This window comes from Procambarus clarkii, chromosome 33 (assembly GCF_040958095.1).
Source record: "Procambarus clarkii isolate CNS0578487 chromosome 33, FALCON_Pclarkii_2.0, whole genome shotgun sequence".
NCBI classification, from domain to species: domain Eukaryota; kingdom Metazoa; phylum Arthropoda; class Malacostraca; order Decapoda; family Cambaridae; genus Procambarus; species Procambarus clarkii.
Genome location: NC_091182.1, coordinates 39,220,888 through 39,242,443, shown reverse-complemented (window position 1 = coordinate 39,242,443; position 21,556 = coordinate 39,220,888). Strand labels below are relative to the sequence as shown.

General features: G+C 45.1%; 1 protein-coding gene across 1 annotated transcript; it reads right to left on the bottom strand.

Moving 5' to 3' along the window:
• Positions 1–1,438: 1,438 nt before the first annotated feature.
• On the bottom strand, positions 1,439–3,225 carry LOC138370821 (uncharacterized PPE family protein PPE24-like). The gene is made up of 3 exons (XM_069335426.1): positions 3,143–3,225; positions 2,051–3,029; positions 1,439–1,963 (listed from the first exon to the last, which is right to left on the bottom strand). Exons 1-3 carry the CDS (start codon positions 3,223–3,225, stop codon positions 1,439–1,441), a joined length of 1,587 nt encoding a protein of 528 aa, XP_069191527.1.
• Positions 3,226–21,556: the final 18,331 nt, after the last annotated feature.

The following is a 21,556-nucleotide window of genomic DNA, read 5'->3' as shown; positions in this document are numbered from 1 at the left end:
TTGTTCGCATTTGTGTTCCTCACGTGTGCCCCAAAGAATGAGGTGATTTGGTAAAATGCTATGCCCAAGATTACTATCCGAGTGCCGGCGGTGGGGTGGTTCAAATAGCCTCGGCTATCACCTCATTATTGTCCGGTCGTGATGGTCAAGTGGATTAAGGCGTCTTGTACATACCAGTTGCGATGCTTCTGGGAGTATGGGTTCGAGTCACTTCTGGGGTGTGAGTTTTCAGTTATATATATATATATATATATATATATATATATATATATATATATATATATATATATATATATATATATATATATATATATATATGGAGTGGTCTATGGGTCCCCCTTCTTCCAGCTAGAGGTGGTACTCCCTTCCATATATATATATATATATATATATATATATATATATATATATATATATATATATATATATATATATATATATATATATATATATATAAGGTTGGTTAGGTTCGGTCATATATCTACGTTAATTTTAACTCCAATAAAAAAAATTGACCTCATACATAATGCAATAGGTATCTATCATTTCATAAGAAAATAATTTGAGAAAATATCATAATTCGTGAAAACTTGGCTTATTAGGCAAATTGGGCCTTGCATAGTAGGCTGAGAAGTGCGTTCTGGCTACTAGGTACGACATATATATATATATATATATATATATATATATATATATATATATATATATATATATATATATATATATATATATATATATATATATATTAGTATATTTTGGTAGCAGTCTTTCTTGTAAACATATGTTATTATATATGACCGAAAAAGTAAGATTAATAATTCTAACACGAATTTTCTCAATATTTCTTATGTTTCTTTTCACTGTCGATGGTAATTGAAAAATCAATTCTCCAAAATTCATTTTTATTTCTAGTCTGAAGTGACGCTTGAACGCGTTTCGTAATAACTTATTACATTTTCATGACTTTAGTTTACACACACACAACTGTAACCTGAAAACACTAAACAGAGTTTTACTAATGCAAACACTGAACATCTTGTCTAATATACTCGTATTTGGGTGAGGTGATATGTTGCAACAGTTTTGGATGAGGTGAACAAACTTTTGACCAACACAAGACAGAACACGATTCAATGGATATAAATTGGATAAATGAGAGGGAAGAATGGAAATAACTGGAAAGGGCCTATTGGCCCATACTTCCTCTTGATGCTTCTATATTGGTACAGAGTCTTGAAGTGGGTAGAATATAGTTGTGCATTAATTGGCTGTTGATTGCTGGTGTTGACTTCTTGATGTGTAGTGCCTCGCAGATGTCAAGCCGCCTGCTATCACTGTATCTATCGATGACTTCTGTATTGATTTGTTAGAAATCATCGATTTCATAGAAACCGTCTAAGATCAATCGCTGAGAAAATCCAAAGTGATTGGTCGTAATTTACATGGTGACCACCTGCAGTGTTGGAGTGGTCTTACTGACTACCTGCAGTGTTGGAGTGGTCTTATTGACTACCTGCAGTGTTGGAATGGTCTTATTGACTACCTGCAGTGTTGGAGTGTTCTTATTGACTACCTGCAGTGTTGGAGTGGTCTTATTGACTACCTGCAGTGTTGGAGTGTTCTTATTGACTACCTGCAGTGTTGGAGTGGTCTTACTGACTACCTGCAGCGTTGGAGTGGTCTTACTGACTACCTGCAGTGTTGGAATGGTCTTATTGACTACCTGCAGTGTTGGAGTGTTCTTATTGACTACCTGCAGTGTTGGAGTGGTCTTATTGACTATCTGCAGTGTTGGAGTGGTCTTATTGACTACCTGCAGTGTTGGAGTGGTCTTATTGACTACCTGCGGTGTTGGAGTGTTCTTATTGACTACCTGCAGTGTTGGAGTGGTCTTATTGACTACCTGCAGTGTTGGAGTGGTCTTACTGACCACCTGCAGTGTTGGCGTGGTCTTACTGACTACCTGCAGTGTTGGAGTGGTCTTATTGACTACCTGCAGTGTTGGAGTGTTCTTATTGACTACCTACAGTGTTGGAGTGGTCTTACTGACCACCTGCAGTGTTGGCGTGGTCTTACTGACTACCTGCAGTGTTGGAGTGGTCTTATTGACTACCTGCAGTGTTGGAGTGGTCTTATTGACTACCTGCAGTGTTGGCGTGGTCTTATTGACTACCTGCAGTGTTGGAGTGGTCTTATTGACTACCTGCAGTGTTGGAGTGGTCTTATTGACTACCTGCAGTGTTGGAGTGGTCTTATTGACTACCTGCAGTGTTGGCGTGGTCTTACTGACTACCTGCAGTGTTGGAGTGGTCTTATTGACTACCTGCAGTGTTGGAGTGGTCTTATTGAATACCTGCAGTGTTGGAGTGGTCTTACTGACTACCTGCAATGTTGGAGTGGTCTTACTGATCACCTGCAGTGTTGGAGTGGTCTTACTGACTACCTGCAGTGTTGGAGTGGTCTTACTGACCACCTGCAGTGTTGGAGTGGCCTTACTGATAACCTGCAGTGTTGGAGTGGTCTTACTGATCACCTGCAGTGTTGGAGTGGCCTTACCAACCACCTGCAGTGTTGGAGTGGTCCCACCAACCACCAGCAGTGTTGGAGTGGTCTTACCAACCACCAGCAGTGTTGGAGTGGTCTTACCAACCACCAGCAGTGTTGGAGTGGTCTTACCAACCACCTGCAGTGTTGGAGTGGTGTTACCAACCACCTGCAGTGTTGGAGTGGTCTTACTGACCACCTGCAGTGTTGGAGTGGTGTTACCGACCACCTGCAGTGTTGGAGTGGTCCCACCAACCACCTGCAGTGTTGGAGTGGTCCCACCAACCACCTGCAGTGTTGGAGTGGTCTTACTGACCACCTGCAGTGTTGGAGTGGTGTTACCGACCACCTGCAGTGTTGGAGTGGTCTTACCAACCACCTGCAGTGTTGGAGTGGTCCCACCAACCACCTGCAGTGTTGTAAGGGTCGTCAAAACCTCAACACAACTCCAGATCCAAACATAGAGCAACAAAAATGCAAAATATCTAAAAAAAAAACATTGCATTTAAAATAATTTAATAACCAAATCAATTTGAGAAAGAACTAATTCTCAATTCAACTGATCATTTATCACAACTAAACCTCTATCTCAACTCACCCTTCTATCTCATCTTGCGTCCCAGAGTGGAGGGAGACGATGAGAGAGAGAAGAGAGTGCAACATTCTCCTCAGCTTCTTCATTACTACATAAGACTGTAACAATTCGCGTCTCTCAGCCTGACCTGAGGGAGAGATAAAGTAGAGGAGAATTATGGAGTCGGCTGCGTCGGGTGCGGGGAATTTTAATGTGGTGGGGAATATAATGTAAATGTTTGGGCGCCGGAGGTGGTGTAGGGAAAATATTGTGGGTGATGGGGAGGGAGGGAGAGTTGCGTCACTGGTTGGGGGGGGGAGAGTTGCGTCACTGGTTGGGGGTGGGAGAGTTGCGTCACTGGTTGGGGGTGGGAGAGTTGCGTTACTGCTTGGGGGTGGGAGAGTTGCGTCACTGGTTGGGGGTGGGGGAGTTGCGTCACTGGTTGGGGGGGTGAGTTGCGTCATTGGTTGGGGGGGGGAGTTGGGTCATTGGTTGGGGGGGGGAGAGTTGCGTCACTGGTTGGGGGGTGGGGAGAGTTGCGTCACTGGTTGTGGGTGGGGAGAGTTGCGTCACTGTTGGGGGGGGGTGAGTTGCGTCACTGCTTGGGGGGAGAGTTGCGTCATTGGTTGGGGAGAGAGTTGCGTTATTGCTTGGGGGGGAGTTGCGTCATTGGTTGGGGGGAGATGCGTCACTGGTGTGGGGGGGGGGAGTTTCGTCACTGGTTCGGGGGGGAGTTGCGTCACTGGTGGGGGGGGGAGTTGCGTCATTGGTTGGGGAGGGAGTTGCGTCATTGGTTGGGGGTGGGAGAGTTGCGTCACTGGTGGGGGGTGGTGGGGGAGAGTTGCGTCACTGGTTAGGGGTGGGGGAGAGTTGCGTCACTAGTGGAGGGGGGAGTTGCGTCATTGGTTGGGAGAGTTGCGTCATTGGTTGGGGGTGGGAGAGTTGCGTCACTGGTGGGGGGTGGTGGGGGAGAGTTGCGTCACTGGTTGGGGTGGGGGAGAGTTGCGTCACTGGTGGGGGGGTGGGAGAGTTGCGTCACTGGTTGGGGTGGGGGGAGAGTTGCGTCACTGGTGGGGGAGAGTTGCGTCACTGGGGGGGGGAGAGTTGCGTCACTGGTGAGGGTGGGAGAGTTGCGTCACTGGTGAGGGTGGGAGAGTTGCGTCACTGGTGGGGGAGAGTTGCGTCACTGGTGAGGGTGGGAGAGTTGCGTCACTGGTGGGGGGAGAGTTGCGTCACTGGTTGGGGTGGGGGAGAGTTGCGTCACTGGTGGGGGGGGTGAGTTGCGTCACTGGTAGGGGGTGGGGGAGAGTTGCGTTACTAGTGGGGGGTGGAGGAGTTGCGTCACTGGTGGGGGTGGGAGAGTTGTGTCACTGGTTGGGGTGGGAGAGTTGCGTCACTGGTGAGGGGGGTGAGTTACGTCACTGGTGAGGGTGGGGAGTTGCGTCACTGGTGGGGGTGGGAGAGTGGCGTCACTGGTGGGGGTGGGGAGTTGCGTCACTGGTGGGGGTGGGAGAGTGGCGTCACTGGTGGGGGTGGGGAGTTGCGTCACTGGTGGGGGTGGGAGAGTGGCGTCACTGGTGGGAGGGGGGAAGTTGCGTCACTGGTGGGGGTGGGAGAGTGGCGTCACTGGTGGGGGGGGGGAGTTGCGTCACTGGTGGAGGAGCTGCGTCACTGGTGAGGGTGAAAGAGCTGCGTCACTGGTGAGTGTGAAAGAGCTGCGTCACTGGTGGGGGTGAAAGAGCTGCGTCACTGGTGGAGGTGAAAGAGCTGCGTCACTGGTGGAGGAGCTGCGTCACTGGTGGAGGAGCTGCGTCACTGGTGGAGGAGCTGCGTCACTGGTGGAGGAGCTGCGTCACTGGTGGAGGAGCAGCGTCACTGGTGGAGGAGCTGCGTCACTGGTCAAGGAGCTGCGTCACTGGTGGAGGAGCTGCGTCACTGGTGGAGGAGCTGCGTCACTGGTGGAGGAGCTGCGTCACTGGTGGAAGAGCTGCGTCACTGGTGGAGGAGCTGCGTCACTGGTCAAGGAGCTGCGTCACTGGTGGAGGAGCTGCGTCACTGGTGGAGGAGCTGCGTCACTGGTGGAGGAGCTGCGTCACTGGTAAAGCTGCGTGTAAATAAGGAAGAAATTAACGCGTGATGAACAATGCGAGACTGTCAGACAACAAAGGAAGGATTAAGACAGGAGTTTCCTTAAGTACTCTCGTATTTAATAATACATCTTCAGAAGGATCAAGATATACTTAAAACAAATGGTCCTTCCTCTCATAGGAATTAGCAAAAACTCAGGAGAATAGCATTTAATCCCTAAAAGTGTTTTCCGAATGGCGGCACATTTAGGGATTAAACACTATTCTCCTGTGTTTTTGTTAATTCCTATAAGAGGAAGGAACAGTCTGTTTTCTTCCCTTCTTTCTCCATAAAGTAAGGTTTCATCCCCATTTCCTGGTGGTAAGGTGATGTGTGTCTCCCTGGGGGCTAGCTATTATGTATGCCTACCAACGTTTCCCTCCTTACGGGCTATTCATGCCCGTGCCACCTCTTGGGTGGTTTAATCTTCATCAATCAATCAGCTTCCCTCCTCCCTCCCTCCCTATCTTGCTCTGATGAAGGCGAATTGAGCAGAAAACGTGTTTAGTATTCTCTAATTTTTCAAATGTGGTTTTTCCTAATAATCACACACACACACACACACACACACACACGCACACACACATATATATATATATGCGAACAAGCCTGAATGGTCCCCAGGACTATATGCGAATGAAAACTCACACCCCAGAAGTGACTCGAACCCATACTCCCAGAAGCAAAGCAACTGGTAACTACAGGGCGCCTTAATCCGCTTGACCATCACGGCCGTCAAAAGGAAGTGATAGCCGAGGCTATTTGAGCCACTTCCCCGACGGCAACTCGGATGGTAATCTTGGGCATAGCATTTCACCAAATCACCTCATTCTTTGGGGCACACGTGAGGAACACAAATGCGAACAAGCCTGAATGGTCCCCAGGACTATATGCGAATGAAAACTCACACCCCAGAAGTGACTCGAACCCATACTCCCAGAAGCAAAGCAACTGGTAACTACAGGCGGATTAAGGCGCCCTGTAGTTACCAGTTGCTTTGCTTCTGGGAGTATGGGTTCGAGTCACTTCTGGGGTGTGAGTTTTCATTCGCATATAGTCCTGGGGACCATTCAGGCTTGTTCGCATTTGTGTTCCTCACGTGTGCCCCAAAGAATGAGGTGATTTGGTGAAATGCTATGCCCAAGATTACCATCCGAGTTGCCGTCGGGGAAGTGGCTCAAATAGCCTCGGCTATCACTTCCTTTTGACGGCCGTGATGGTCAAGCGGATTAAGGCGCCCTGTAGTTACCAGTTGCTTTGCTTCTGGGAGTATGGGTTCGAGTCACTTCTGGGGTGTGAGTTTTCATTCATATATATATATATATATATATGTCGTACCTAGTAGCCAGAACTCACTTCTCAGCCTACTATTCAAGGCCCGATTTGCCTAATAAGCCAAGTTTTCCTGAATTAATATATTTTTTCTAATTTTTTTCTTATGAAATGATAAAGCTACCCATTTCATTATGTATGAGGTCATTTTTTTTTATTGGAGTTAAAATTAACGTTGATATATGACCGAACCTAACCAACCCTACCTAACCTAACCTAACCTATCTTTATAGGTTAGGTTTAGTTAGGTAGTCGAAAAAGTTAGGTTAGGTTAGGTTAGGTAGGTTAGGTAGTCGAAAAACAATTAATTCATGAAAACTTGGCTTATCAGGCAAATCGGGCCTTGCATAGTAGGCTGAGAAGTGCGTTCTGGCTACTAGGTACGACATATATATATATATATATATATATATATATATATATATATATATATATATATATATATATATATATATGTCGTACCTAATAGCCAGAACGCACTTTTTGGACTACTATGCAAGGCCCGATTTGCCTAATAAGCCAATTTTTCCTGAATTATTATATTTTCTCTAATTTTTTTCTTATGAAATAATAAAACTACCCATTTCATTATGTATGAGGTCAATTTTTTTTATTGGAATTAAAATTAACGTAGATATATGACCGAACCTATCCAACCCTTCCTAACCTAACCTAACCTATCTTTATAGGTTAGGTTTGGATAGGTAGCCGAAAAAGTTAGGTTAGGTTAGGTTAGGTAGGTTAGGTAGTCGAAAAACAATTAATTCCTGAAAACTTGGCTTATTAGGCAAATCGGGCCTTGCATAGTAGGCTGAGAAGAGAGTTCTGGCTACTAGGTACGACATATATATATATATATATTTTTTTTTTTTTTTTTTATATATATACAGGAGTTGTTACATTCTTGTACAGCCACTAGTACGCGTAGCGTTTCGGGCAAGTCCTTAATCCTATGGTCCCTGGAATACGATCCCCTGCCGCGAAGAATCGTTTTTTCATCCAAGTACACATTTTACTGTTGCGTTAAACAAAAGCTACAGTTAAGGAATTGCGCGCAGTAAATCCTCCCCGGCCAGGATACGAACCCATGACATAGCGCTCGCGGAACGCCAGGCGAGTGTCTTACCACTACACCACGGAGACTGATATATATATATATATATATATATATATATATATATATATATATATATATATATATATATATATATATATATATATATATATATATATATATATATATATATATATATATATATATATATATATATATATATATATATATATATATATCAAACTGAAAACTCACACCCCAGAAGTGACTCGAACCCATACTCCCAGAAGCAACGCAACTGGTATGTACAAGACGCCTTAATCCACTTGACCATCACGACCGGACAAATGGTCAAGTGGATTAAGGCGTCTTGTACATACCAGTTGCGTTGCTTCTGGGAGTATGGGTTCGAGTCACTTCTGGGGTGTGAGTTTTCAGTTGCATATGTCCTGGGGACCATTCAGGCTTGTTCGCATATATATATATATATATATATATATATTTATATATATATATATATATATATATATATATATATATATATATATATATATATATACATATATATATATATATATATATATATATATATATATATATATATATATATATATATATATATATATATATATATATATGTCGTACCTAGTAGCCAGAACGCACTTCTCAGCCTACTATGCAAGGCCCGATTTGCCTAAAAAGCCAAGTTTTCATGAAATAATTGTTTTTCGACTACCTAACCTACCTAACCTAACCTAACCTAACTTTTTCGGCTACCTAACCTAACCTAATCTATAAAGATAGCTAAGTGAATGATTCTCAATATGACTCTGCAACGCTGTTCCCTTTTTAATTCTGGCGACCCCGACCAGCCTATGTTCATCCTGTACCTCAGACCATTCCCCCTGTGCTTATTTGGATGAGGGTTACTACAAGCGTATGGGCTCCAACTTTGAACAGACAGACAGGCAAACAAACTAACCAACATTCTCTAAGATTGATTGATTGATGAAGATTAAGCCACCCAAAAGGTGGCACGGGCATGAATAGCCCGTAAGTGGTGGCCCTTTGGAGCCATTAACAGTATCATTGGCTGATACTGGAGATCTGTGGAGGTGCGACTGCACCCTGCGTGACGGGAGATGTCTCCCCCGAACATTCTCTAATACACTATAGATATATGATGCCTGGTCATATTGGCATAATTTTATCCCCGGTGTTAAAGTTACTCATCACTGTATAGATCCATAGTGGGATAAACCTGCTTACTTCCACTCTAAAGTGCTTCAACAGATGCTAAGGAGTGATTTAGCGAAACATATCCATTAAATACATATTCAAAGTGTCAAATGTACCTTGAGGTCAATTCGTGTTAGCGTCATTGATCTAACATCTTTGGGTTACATTGTATTACAAAACTGTGAGCAACCAGTTATATATATGAAATATCGCTTCCAATTATCATATTAATTAGTTTTGATATTTGGTCTAAATTACGGATCTAATCACCGTCTTTGAAATAACAAATTAATATCAAAATCTTTAATGTGTACCATATATTTTTAAATATAACCATAATTTTTATTAACATCAATAATATAATTTGCAATTGTATATTTTATCATATTTTGTATATAGATTATTATTATTTTTTTAGTAATATTATTAATAATGATAAAATTCAGTTGGGTACATGTATATATATATAACATTAATAATTGTGTACATAGCTACAAAAGATTGTCACTTGCTGAACAATGTGGTTCAGTTCCTGAACCAATTATGTGTCTCCGTAACCCTTTCCACCACCGCCCACGGGATGGGTATTGGGTCCAGAACAAAAAAAAGAAATTGAATTTCCCTGAGATGGGCGCGAACCTGTGACCCCGGCACTGCCAGTCGCGTACTCTACCACTAGACCACTGGTAGAGCAGTCATGTTGTGGTCCAGTTGTAGCGTACACGACTGGTAATGGTGGGGACCAAGGTTCGTGTCCCCCTTCATAGACCAAGTAGATTCTCTCATTACTTATCACATTAATGGGATTTCAGTGTGTTAATAGTAATAATAATAATATTATTATTAATGGAAATAGGGAGAAAATAGGAAAACGCGGAGGACAGAAAGTCAATTATGGAAAGGAAGAGGAAATGTGATGAAGGAAATGAAGATAGAGTACAGAGCAGGTGATAAATTACCATTGATGAAGATGGAAGAGGAATTATGAGGAAGGGAGAGAATGGGATGGAGTTATTCGGGGAGGAAAAGACGATGAGGAAGAGTATAGGATGGTGGTGAAGAGGGGAAGGAGGCTCAGGCCCCTGAGAAACATAGGGCGGACGAAGAGGATCCTCGGGGCAGCTGAGAAACATAGGGCGGACGAAGAGGAGCCTCGGGGCAGCTGAGAAACATAGGGCGGATGAAGAGGAGCCTCGGGGCAGCTGAGAAACATAAGGGGGACGAAGAGGAGCCTCGGGGCAGCTGAGAAACATAGGGCAGACGAAGAGAAGCCTCGGGGCAGCTGAGAAACATAAGGGGGACGAAGAGGAGCCTCGGGGCAGCTGAGAAACATAAGGGGGACGAAGAGGAGCCTCGGGGCAGCTGAGAAACATAAGGGGACGAAGAGGAGCTTCGGGGCAGCTGAGAAACATAAAGGGGGACGAAGAGGAGCCTCGGGGCAGCTGAGAAACATAAAGGGGACGAAGAGGAGCCTCGGGGCAGCTGAGAAACATAAGGGGGACGAAGAGGAGCCTCGGGGCAGCTGAGAAACATAAAGGGGGACGAAGAGGAGCCTCGGGGCAGCTGAGAAACATAAGGGGACGAAGAGGAGCCTCGGGGCAGCTGAGAAACATAGAGGGACGAAGAGGAGCCTCGGGGCAGCTGAGAAACATAGAGGGGGACGAAGAGGAGCCTCGGGGCAGCTGAGAAACATAGAGGGACGAAGAGGAGCCTCGGGGCAGCTGAGAAACATAGAGGGACGAAGAGGAGCCTCGGGGCAGCTGAGAAACATAGAGGGACGAAGAGGAGCCTCGAGAAGAAGGAAAATGTCTGAGGTGAGTAATAGATGATCAAACCAAGAGAGGCAGAGGACACGATGTTCGTAAACACAGAAGCAATATTCAGCTAGAAGAGGGATAAGGTAGAAAAGGAGAAGAAAACGAAAGAAATCGAGAAGCAGGAAGAGGAAGAATAGAAGAGAAGTAGAAGGAGAAGAAGATAAATAAGAAGAAGGTTGAGGAGAAGTAAAGAAGAGCTGGATGACAACAAGTGAAAAGAGAAAGAGGAGCAATGAGAATATGGAATAGTTAGCAGGAGTAGAGGAGCATAATATAGATGACTAACGATGAAGGATCCAAGTTGGACAGCAGCTAATGCCTGGAGGCCCAGAGCTTAACCCGACCACCGCGCACATGGTGTGTGTGCTTGTGGGATTACACCCTCACATTAATAAACAGCCGTACCAACATACATATACATACATATATATATATATATATATATATATATATATATATATATATATATATATATATACATATATATATATATATATATATATATATATATATATATATATATATATATATATATATATATATATATATATATATATATATATATATATATATACATACTGTTAAGGGGGTCACAGGAACGTAGTATAAAACAAATGAAGTAACCCACAAATGGATGTATATACATAGACAAATATGGAGAAAACAAGTCACAGTAAAGAAAAAATAACATAACGCACACATGTATACATATATACATACATACGTACATACATACATACGTATGTAATCTGTACACCAGTTGATTGACAGTTGAGAGGCGGGACCAAAGAGCCAAAGCTCAACCCCCGCAAGCACAATTAGGTGAATACAATTAGGTAAGTACATACATACATACATACATACATACATACATACATACATACATACATACATACATACATACATACATACATACATACATACATACATACATACATTGGTGTATACTGGCAGCAGGTTTTCTTTTATGGATGTTTCAATGAATATGATAGCATATTCCGTATTAACAATTTTCTGATTTAGGGCTTCTAATATACATACATATATAAATACATAAATGCATATATACATACATAAATGCAAATATACATACATAAATGCATATATACATACATTCATGCATATATACATACATACATACCGCTGAAAGTAGAAAACACCAAAATTTAAATTTGGGTGAAGAGATAGGTCCCAAGAGTCGACGACTTGGAGGGTTGGTGGGAACGGGGGAGGTGGATAGAGGTGGAGCGTGGATGGGGAGGAGCGTGGATGGGGAGGAGCGTTGATGGGGGAGGAGCGTGGATGACCAGGCAGTGTGGTTTGAGGGGGAGTACTTCCCTATCAGTGTCTGCGGGGGAGGGAGGTGCAACTACAGATGAAGTCACAATAACGTGGCTGAAGAAATGTTGACCAAACCACACATCATAAACTGAAGACACGGCGACGTTTGGTCCGTCCTGGACCGTTATCAAGTCCATTGTTAAGAGACGATTGATGATTGATTAGGTTTAATCCACCCAAGGTTTTGGCACGGGCATGAATAGCCCGTGTTCGACACCAGGACAGAAATTCTTGAAGACGGTGTTGAGTGTGGTGGTGCCTACGCTGGAACTGTTGATGGTCGTGTCCAGGTGGTTGGTGCAACCCAATTACTCCTGGATGTACTTTATTCATCTGGATAGCTTGAGGTCCGAGTTTGATCCACCATTGTGGCTACAGTGTTGTGCTCCCTCGCTAAGGAATCCACAGTCGTACCTTGACGTCTGGTAGACTCCTGGATCATCGTCTGGGAGTATGAATGGTGTAATTGAATGTAAGTACAACACCCAGGTTAATTAATTGTTATTGATTTGTACATATTATTTTTGCTGATCTGTAATCACCCAATCTCGAGTCGATCAGAGTGTATCTCGCTACAAGCTTTCTCTGTGTTTGGGTTCAATGAGTTTGTGAAGTGTTAAATTGTCAGTTCGTTAATAGTGACAGTTTACCTTCAGGTCAGCTGGTTAGTAGTGATAGTTTACCTTCAGGTCAGTTCGTTAGTAGTGACAGTTTACCTTCAGGTCAGCTGGTTAGTAGTGATAGTTTACCTTCAGGTCAGCTCGTTAGGTGTGACAGTTTACCTTCAGGTCAGCTCGTTAGTAGTGATAGTTTACCTTCAGGTCAGCTCGTTAGGTGTGACAGTTTACCTTCAGTCAGTTTGTTAATAGTGACAGTTTACCTTCAGGTCAGTTCGTTAGTAGTGGCAGTTTACCTTCAGGTCAACTCGTTAGGAGGGACAGTTTACCTTCAGGTCAACTCGTTAGGAGGGACAGTTTACCTTCAGGTCAACTCGTTAGGCGTGACAGTTTACCTTCAGGTCAGCTCGTTAGTAGTGACAGTTTACCTTCTGGTCAACTGGTTAGTAGTGACAGTTTACCTTCAGGTCAGCTCGTAAGTAGTGACAGTTTACCTTCAGGTCAGCTCGTAAGTAGTGACAGTTTACCTTCAGGTCAGCTCGTAAGTAGTGACAGTTTACCTTCAGGTCAGCTCGTAAGTAGTGACAGTTTACCTTCAGGTCAGCTGGTTAGTAGTGACGGTTTACCTTCAGGTCAGCTCGTAAGTAGTGACGGTTTACCTTCAGGTCAGCTCGTAAGTAGTGACAGTTTACCTTCAGGTCAGCTCGTTAGTAGTGACGGTTTACCTTCAGGTCAGTTCGTTAGGTGTGACAGTTTACCTTCAGGTCAGCTCGTAAGTAGTGACGGTTTACCTTCAGGTCAGTTCGTTAGGTGTGACAGTTTACCTTCAAGTGTCGACTCGTTAGGTGTGACAGTTTACCTTCAGGTCAACTCGTTAGTAGTGACAGTTTACCTTCAAGTGTCGACTCGTTAGGTGTGACAGTTTACCTTCAGGTCAACTCGTTAGTAGTGACAGTTTACCTTCAAGTGTCGACTCGTTAGGTGTGACAGTTTACCTTCAGGTCAACTCGTTAGTGGTGACAGTTTACCTTCAAGTGTCGACTCGTTAGGTGTGACAGTTTACCTTCAGGTCAACTCGTTAGTAGTGACAGTTTACCTTCAAGTGTCGGCTCGTTAGGTGTGACAGTTTACCTTCAAGTGTCGAGTGACCGACATGTGTGTGTGTGTGGACAAAGCCATAACACATTTGAGATAGGATTTGTTACCATCTATTACAGGTAGTGTCGTGATTGATAGACTACCACGGTTGTCTTTGTGGCACGTAAGGTAGTTGGGTAATTAGCGGTTGTGTTAATGACCCCATGTGTTATTATTGTTATTATCCCATTGTCTTGTTATCTTGTCAAACCACACCTTGTTATTGTCTCGTTTGTGTGATAAGCAATTATTAGTGTCGTTATTATTATAATTTTTGAAGTGTTATCTTGATTGTTGTTATCGTGATTATCTTGGATTGTTGAGTGAGTGACAGTGTGATTAACGTAATTAATTAATTAATTGTGATTTGAAGTTATCTTGAGGTTATCTTGAGATGATTTCGGGGCTTTCAGTGTCCCCGCGGCCCGGTCCTCAACCAGGCCTCCACCCCCAGGAAGCAGCCCGTGACAGCTGACTAACACCCAGGTACCTATTTTACTGCTAGGTAACAGGGGCATAGGGTGAAAGAAACTCTGCCCATTGTTTCTCGCCGGCGCCTGGGATCGAACCCAGGACCACAGGATCACAAGTCCAGCGTGCTGTCCGCTCGGCCGACCGGCTCGGTCTTAGTGTAATTACTTGTATAAATGTAATTACTTGTATTGTTGCCTTGGCGACAGTGTTGTTTTGCACTAATTAATATGTGTTAATTTGATATGTTGTTGAAGTGTTTTGATACTGCCAGTGGCGAGTAGAATAATTACCAAGAGTGTTCACGAAGTGTTCAGTTAGTTCACTTTTGTTCATGACCTGGGGCCAGATTCACGAAAGCACTTACGCAAGCACTTACGAACCTGTACATCTTTTCTCAATCTTTGGCGGCTTTGTTTCCAATTATTAAACAGTTAATGAGCTCCGAAGCACCAGGAGGCTGTTTATAACAATAACAACGGTTGATTGGGAAGTTTTCATGCTTGTAAACTGTTTAATAAATGTAACCAAAGCCGTCAAAGATTGAGGAAAGATGAACACGTTCGTAAGTATTTGAGTAAGTGCTTTCGTGAATCTGGCCCCTGACCAGTGGGTCGAGACTGTGGTCTCTTTAACACCTATCAGAAAGGCGGGAACGGAATTCCTGCTTCATGAGATGTTTTCACAGATTGTGAAGTGACACAATTGAGTAACGTAGCGAGCGTGGGTCATTGTGTATTAGTAAGCATGTTGTTGAATAAACTTATTTTTGTTAATAACCGAGCCTTTGTTGTCACTCCTCATTCTGAAGTACTGCCCTCCAATAATTCATCTCAATTGCTTCTTGTCAATAATATGAGTTGGCTCGGGATCAAGTCCAGAGCTTCAGACACTGAATATAAATTCGGAGTGAGGACCCATCCGTTACCTTCAATATTTGCTTGCTTGCAAGCAAGTTGTAGAGCGAACGACCTAAGTGGGGAAGGATTCCGGTATTGCAGGTGGCAATTGGAGACTGTCCTGGCCTTCATTTGCACCTGGGATACCTGGACCTTGACGTTTGCTCACGTCTAATGGGTAGGGTGTATTTGTTTGTTTGTTTGATTGTTGCAGGAGGCAACAATAGCTAGGCAAACACTGGAATCCACGCCCTAAATCAAAACAATCCCTCTCATTCTGTCGCAGCAACGTGGGGGTAAGAGACTATGTGAGGGGTCTGTCACATCATCTCTCTCCTTATTCGCCATATGTCCCCCTCAGGCTCTGGTTGGTTGCAAAATACCAATCTCTTCTTCTCCAACTCCTGTCGTGTATATTTCCTGACTTGGGTAGTGTTTACAGCCTCTAAAACTGTTTCCATAGGTACTTTCTTTTCCTCTGATCCCTTTGCTGCTGCGGCCAAGGTTTTATCTGGTCTTACGCGCCAAATCTCAGCTACATTCCCTATTTTTTTAATTCTTTTCTCTGTTAACTCATTTCCTTTGTTGACTTCCCTTCCTCTTCCACCGTTTCTATTTTGTGTTGTAACCTATTCACCCTTGCCTTCCCTTTGCCATTTATTTCCATCAGTTCTTCTACTTCGTTCAAGGTTGCAAAGAGTTCGTAACTCATGTCAATAACCTCACCTTCTGTGTCTACCATCTCTTGTAATTCTTGAAACTGCCTTCCAAGAGACGTTGACTTCCTAGAGAAGATGTCTTCTTAGAGAAGTTGACTTCCAAGAGAAGATGTCTTCCTAGAGAAGCTACCTCTTCTTTCAGTGGCTGTGTTTCCTCTCCCCATGGCCTCCTCTTCTCCTCCAGCTCTTCCCACATGTATGTATTGTCTCTCACTAGCTCGTCCATGCTGTCCCGGAGTTGTACTATGCTCACGGTCGTACCACTCACCTCATGCATGCGATCTAATAACGCCATCAATCTCTTCCATATGGTTGTGTTGATATCCTTTGGCCGCTGCATATCTGACCTACTCATCCCTCCCTGGTTGTCCCTACGACACTCCAGCAACTCAGCAGGTACACCTGCTGAGTGTGGCTTGCTCTCCCTGCATGACGGCTTCCCCTCCACCACCACACTGACAGGCATTGTGGTGGCTCCTTGTCAATGCTTGTCTGGGGGGCAGGTGGTGGGTGCGTCCTCTGTCGCGGCTGGAGGTCAGGTCAACTCACCTCACCATGTCTTAGTTACTTCACAATGTGTTACCACACTTTCTTTCAAATACACTATTGCTGTATTTCATATTTGACTTTTTTATTATTTTTTTGTCAGTTTATCAGATATTCGTTCACTCGTACACACATTTTCACTGCGGTGTTATAAACTGAAGCTACCTAGCCCTCAACCCCCTCACAACGGACTCAAACTTAAGTGTGGATGGGGAGAGGAGAGTAGATAGGTGCGTGTGGAGGGGCGAGTGTGGTAACATGGGGTAGGAGTGTGAATGAGAAAAGAGTGTGGATAGGGAAGGATTGTTGATGGGGTAGGAGTGACGACACCGAAGGAGTGTGAATGGGGAGTATTGAAGATAGGGGTGGAGTGTGGATGGTGGCGTTTCATGGGTGGGAATGTAGGTGGGAGAGGAGTGTGGATGAGGGGAGTGGGGATGGATTAGGATTATGAATGGAGAGGAAAGGTGGCTGGTTGGAGTTTGGATGAGGACGGAGAGAGAGAGAGAGAGAGAGAGAGAGAGAGAGAGAGAGAGAGAGAGAGAGAGAGAGAGAGAGAGAGAGAGAGAGAGAGAGAGAGAGAGAGAGAGAGAGAGAGAGAGAGAGAGAGAGAGAGAGAGAGAGAGAGAGAGAGAGAGAGAGAGAGAGAGAGAGAGAGAGAGAGAGAGAGAGAGAGAGAGAGAGAGAGAGAGAGAGAGAGAGAGAGAGAGACAGACAGACAGACAGACAGACAGACTGACAGAAACATAAAGAGAGACAGAGGATGGTACACGGGAGAACAGCTCAGCTGATCACATGAAGGCTCTGGCACACAGCTAGACTCATCCTGTTCCTTACATGATTGTTACTTAGATTGAAATTGAGTTCCTTTCTGTTGAAAAATCTAGGGGAAAGGCTTGAGATGAGCTGAAGCAGGATAACAGCTCTTGCTTGCAGTTTCACTAGATACTTCAACGGACATCCCTTAATAATCCGTTGTCTTTGCTTAAACAAAACGAGAGAAGGAGAGAGATTTGTGAGAGAGAGACAGAGGAAGAAAGAGAGGAATGGGAAGCAGGAACAAAATTGATTTAAAAATAAAACAAGACCAAACATGTTTTGTGTCGTGTTAACACGTGGTGTGTGTCGTGTTAACACGTGGTGTGTGTCGTGTTAACACGCGGTGTGTGTCGTGTTAACACGTGGTGTGTGTCGTGTTAACACGCGGTGTGTGTCGTGTTAACACGTGGTGTGTGTCGTGTTAACACGTGGTGTGTGTCGTGTTAACACGCGGTGTGTGTCGTGTTAACACGTGGTGTGTGTCGTGTTAACACGCGGTGTGTGTCGTGTTAACACGTGGTGTGTGTCGTGTTAACACGTGGTGTGTCGTGTTAACACGTGGTGTGTGTCGTGTTAACACTTGGTGTGTGTCGTGTTAACACGTGGTGTGTGTCGTGTTAACACATGGTGTGTCGTGTTAACACGTGGAGTGTCGTGTTAACACATGGTGTGTCGTGTTAACACGTGGTGTGTGTCGTGTTAACACGTAGTGTGTGTCGTGTTAACACGTGGTGTGTGTCGTGTTAACACGTGGTGTGTGTCGTGTTAACACGTGGTGTGTCGTGTTAACACATGGTGTGTCGTGTTAACACGTGGAGTGTCGTGTTAACACGTGGTGTGTCGTGTTAACACGTGGTGTGTGTCGTGTTAACACGTGGTGTGTCGTGTTAACACGTGGTGTGTGTCGTGTTAACACGTGGTGTGTGTCGTGTTAACACGTGGTGTGTGTCGTGTTAACACGTGGTGTGTGTCGTGTTAACACGTGGTGTGTGTCGTGTTAACACATGGTGTGTGTCGTGTTAACACGTGGTGTGTGTCGTGTTAACACATGGTGTGTGTCGTGTTAACACGTGGTGTGTGTCGTGTTAACACGTGGTGTGTGTCGTGTTAACACGTGGTGTGTGTCGTGTTAACACATGGTGTGTGTCGTGTTAACACATGGTGTGTGTCGTGTTAACACGTGGTGTGTCGTGTTAACACGTGGAGTGTGTCGTGTTAACACGTGGTGTGTCGTGTTAACACGTGGTGTGTCGTGTTAACACGTGGAGTGTGTCGTGTTAACACGTGGTGTGTCGTGTTAACACGTGGAGTGTGTCGTGTTAACACGTGGAGTGTCGTGTTAACACGTGGTGTGTCGTGTTAACACATGGTGTGTCGTGTTAACACGTGGAGTGTCGTGTTAACACGTGGTGTGTGTCGTGTTAACACATGGTGTGTCGTGTTAACACGTGGTGTGTCGTGTTAACACGTGGTGTGTGTCGTGTTAACACATGGTGTGTCGTGTTAACACGTGGTGGGTCGTGTTAACCAGGGAATGGGGTGGTCCTTGTACGTGGTGGGTCGTGTTAACCAGGGAACGGGGTGGTCCTTGTACGTGGTGGGTCGTGTTAACCAGGGAACGGGGTGGTCCTTGTACTTGGTGGGTCGTGTTAACCAGGGAATGGGGTGGTCCTTGTACATGGTGGGTCGTGTTAACCAGGGAACGGGGTGGTCCTTGTACTTGGTGGGTCGGGTTAACCAGGGAATGGGGTGGTCCTTGTACTTGGTGGGTCGTGTTAACCAGGGAACGGGGTGATTCATGTACGTGGTGGGGTCGTGTTAACCAGGAAATGGGGTGGTCCATGTTCGTGGTGGGTCGGTTCAACCAGGGAACGGGGTGGTCCATGTACGTGGTGGGTCGTGTTAACCAGGGAATGGGGTGGTCCATGTACGTGGTGGGTCTTGTTAACCAGGGAATGGAGTGGTCCTTGTACTTGGTGGGTCGGGTTAACCAGGGAATGGGGTGGTCCTTGTACTTGGTGGGTCGTGTTAACCAGGGAACGGGGTGATTCATGTACGTGGTGGGGTCGTGTTAACCAGGAAATGGGGTGGTCCATGTTCGTGGTGGGTCGGTTCAACCAGGGAACGGGGTGGTCCATGTACGTGGTGGGTCGTGTTAACCAGGGAATGGGGTGGTCCATGTACGTGGTGGGTCTTGTTAACCAGGGAATGGAGTGGTCCTTGTACTTGGTGGGTCGTGTTAACCAGGGAATGGGGTGGTCCTTATACGTGGTGGGTCGTGTTAAGCAGGGAACAGGGTGGTCCCAGTACGTGGTGGGTCGTGTTAACCAGGGAATGGGGTGGTCCATGTACGTGGTGGGTGTGGTTAACCAGGGAATGGAGTGGTCCTTGTACTTGGTGGGTCGTGTTAACCAGGGAATGGGGTGGTCCTTATACGTGGTGGGTCGTGTTAACCAGGGAACGGGGTAGTCTTTGTTCGTGATCTGTCGTTTTAAGCAGGGAACAGGGTGGTCCCAGTACGTGGTGGGTCGTGTTAACCAGGAAACGGGGTGGTCCTTGTACGTGGTGAGTCTAGTTAGCAAGACAACGAGGAGGTCTTAACACGTGGTGGGTCACATTAACGAGGCAGCGGGGTTGTCCCAGCAAATAGTGGGTCACACCGGTTAGGCTGAGTGGGGTGGGGTGGGGTAGGGTTGGGTGGGGTGGGGTGGGGTAGGGTTGGGCTGAGTGGGGTGGGGTGGGGTTGGGTGGGGTGGGGTTGGGTGTTGTAGGGTTGGGTGGGGTGGGGTGGGGTAGGGTTGGGCTGAGTGGGGTGGGGTGGGGTTTGGTGGGGTGGGGTGGGGTGGGGTAGGGTTGGGTGGGGTGGGGTGGGGTAGGGTTGGGCTGAGTGGGGTTGGGTGGGGTGGGGTGGGGTGGGGCTGACCCCACCTCTGAAACGAGATGTAAACTCATGTTATTAAACAAGATGCAGCTTTAAATAGAAATATTTCCACATAACGTTAATATAATATATTATACTCCCCTGTACAAAATTCTCTACGCGTAAAGACATTTATTAAATTTTGCATAAAGTGTGAAATTTTTTCGGAGGTTATTTCTAAATAATTCCCCGCAAAAGTGGGAAAATAATGATATCAGTTTCCCCTCGTGCGATTATCAGCCAGAACACGCCTATCGTCAACGAGGGGACGTTCATCATCCACCAATAGGGAGACCGCATGCCACCCCCTCTCCTACCCCTAACGACGGCCCCTGTGTGTATGCTCTCGTTGATTGGTAGAGGACAAAAAAATCACTGAACTCCAATTTTTATATGGCGTGTTAGTCGCTAATATAATAACTAGCCTTCGCTTAGTCGCTGATGCAGTAACCTGTGGGACACTTATTACATAAACTGGGATAGTTGGATAGTTCGTCCAGGCCACAGGATTACCCTATCTCCCGGGTCGTCTGCGGGAGATATGTAATTGGTCATTATTTTTTGTTTATCATAGGTCGCTTTTTTATTCTCATTTGTCCCTTCAGAGCATATATTCATGATTATAGTTATAATGTATATTATGTGGAGTTGGGTCATCGGTATACATGTGTTGCTGTACCGAATTGTTCCAAGTATACGTCCCTTCACAGAAGTAGTTTCATTTCAAAATCGGGATCATCTTGGTGGCTGAGACAATTCGTCTCATCATTCAGCTCTCATGGCGAAGAAACCTTCGCTAGCCCCGCGAACTCGCAATATAACCTAAACGCTAATTCCATTCGTTTTACGTTATTGTGATGTTGAGAATAACGTTAAAAGACGCAGTGGTGGCGTTTTGTTATTGCTGGGATCTCAACGAGTCCGCGACGGTGAATCCAGATCGTGTTATTCAAAATTGACTCAACTCACGGTAGCTTCTATAGCATGAACTGTTTGTAATTATCTTACCTTCTCTAAGAATACAACGAGATCACAGTGACATAATATATTGAGGAATAAGTCTTTGGAGCAATGCGGGGGTTTGAACTAGCGTTCTGTACACTGATTCATGAAGCTCCATGTATTTATTGACCAGACCACACACTAGAAGGTGAAGGGACGACGACGTTTCGGTCCTTCCTGGACCATTCTCAAGTCGATTGTGACCTATATGTAATCACAATCGACTTCAGAATGGTCCAGGACGGACCGAAACGTCGTCGTCCCTTCACCTTCTAGTGTGTGATCTGGTCAACATACTTTAACCGCGTTATTGTTACTCATCGCCTCAAAGCATTTCTTCGTAAGTAAGTGTGCTACGAAGGTTCTTAAGTATTGGCTAAGAATATTCCTACGTACGA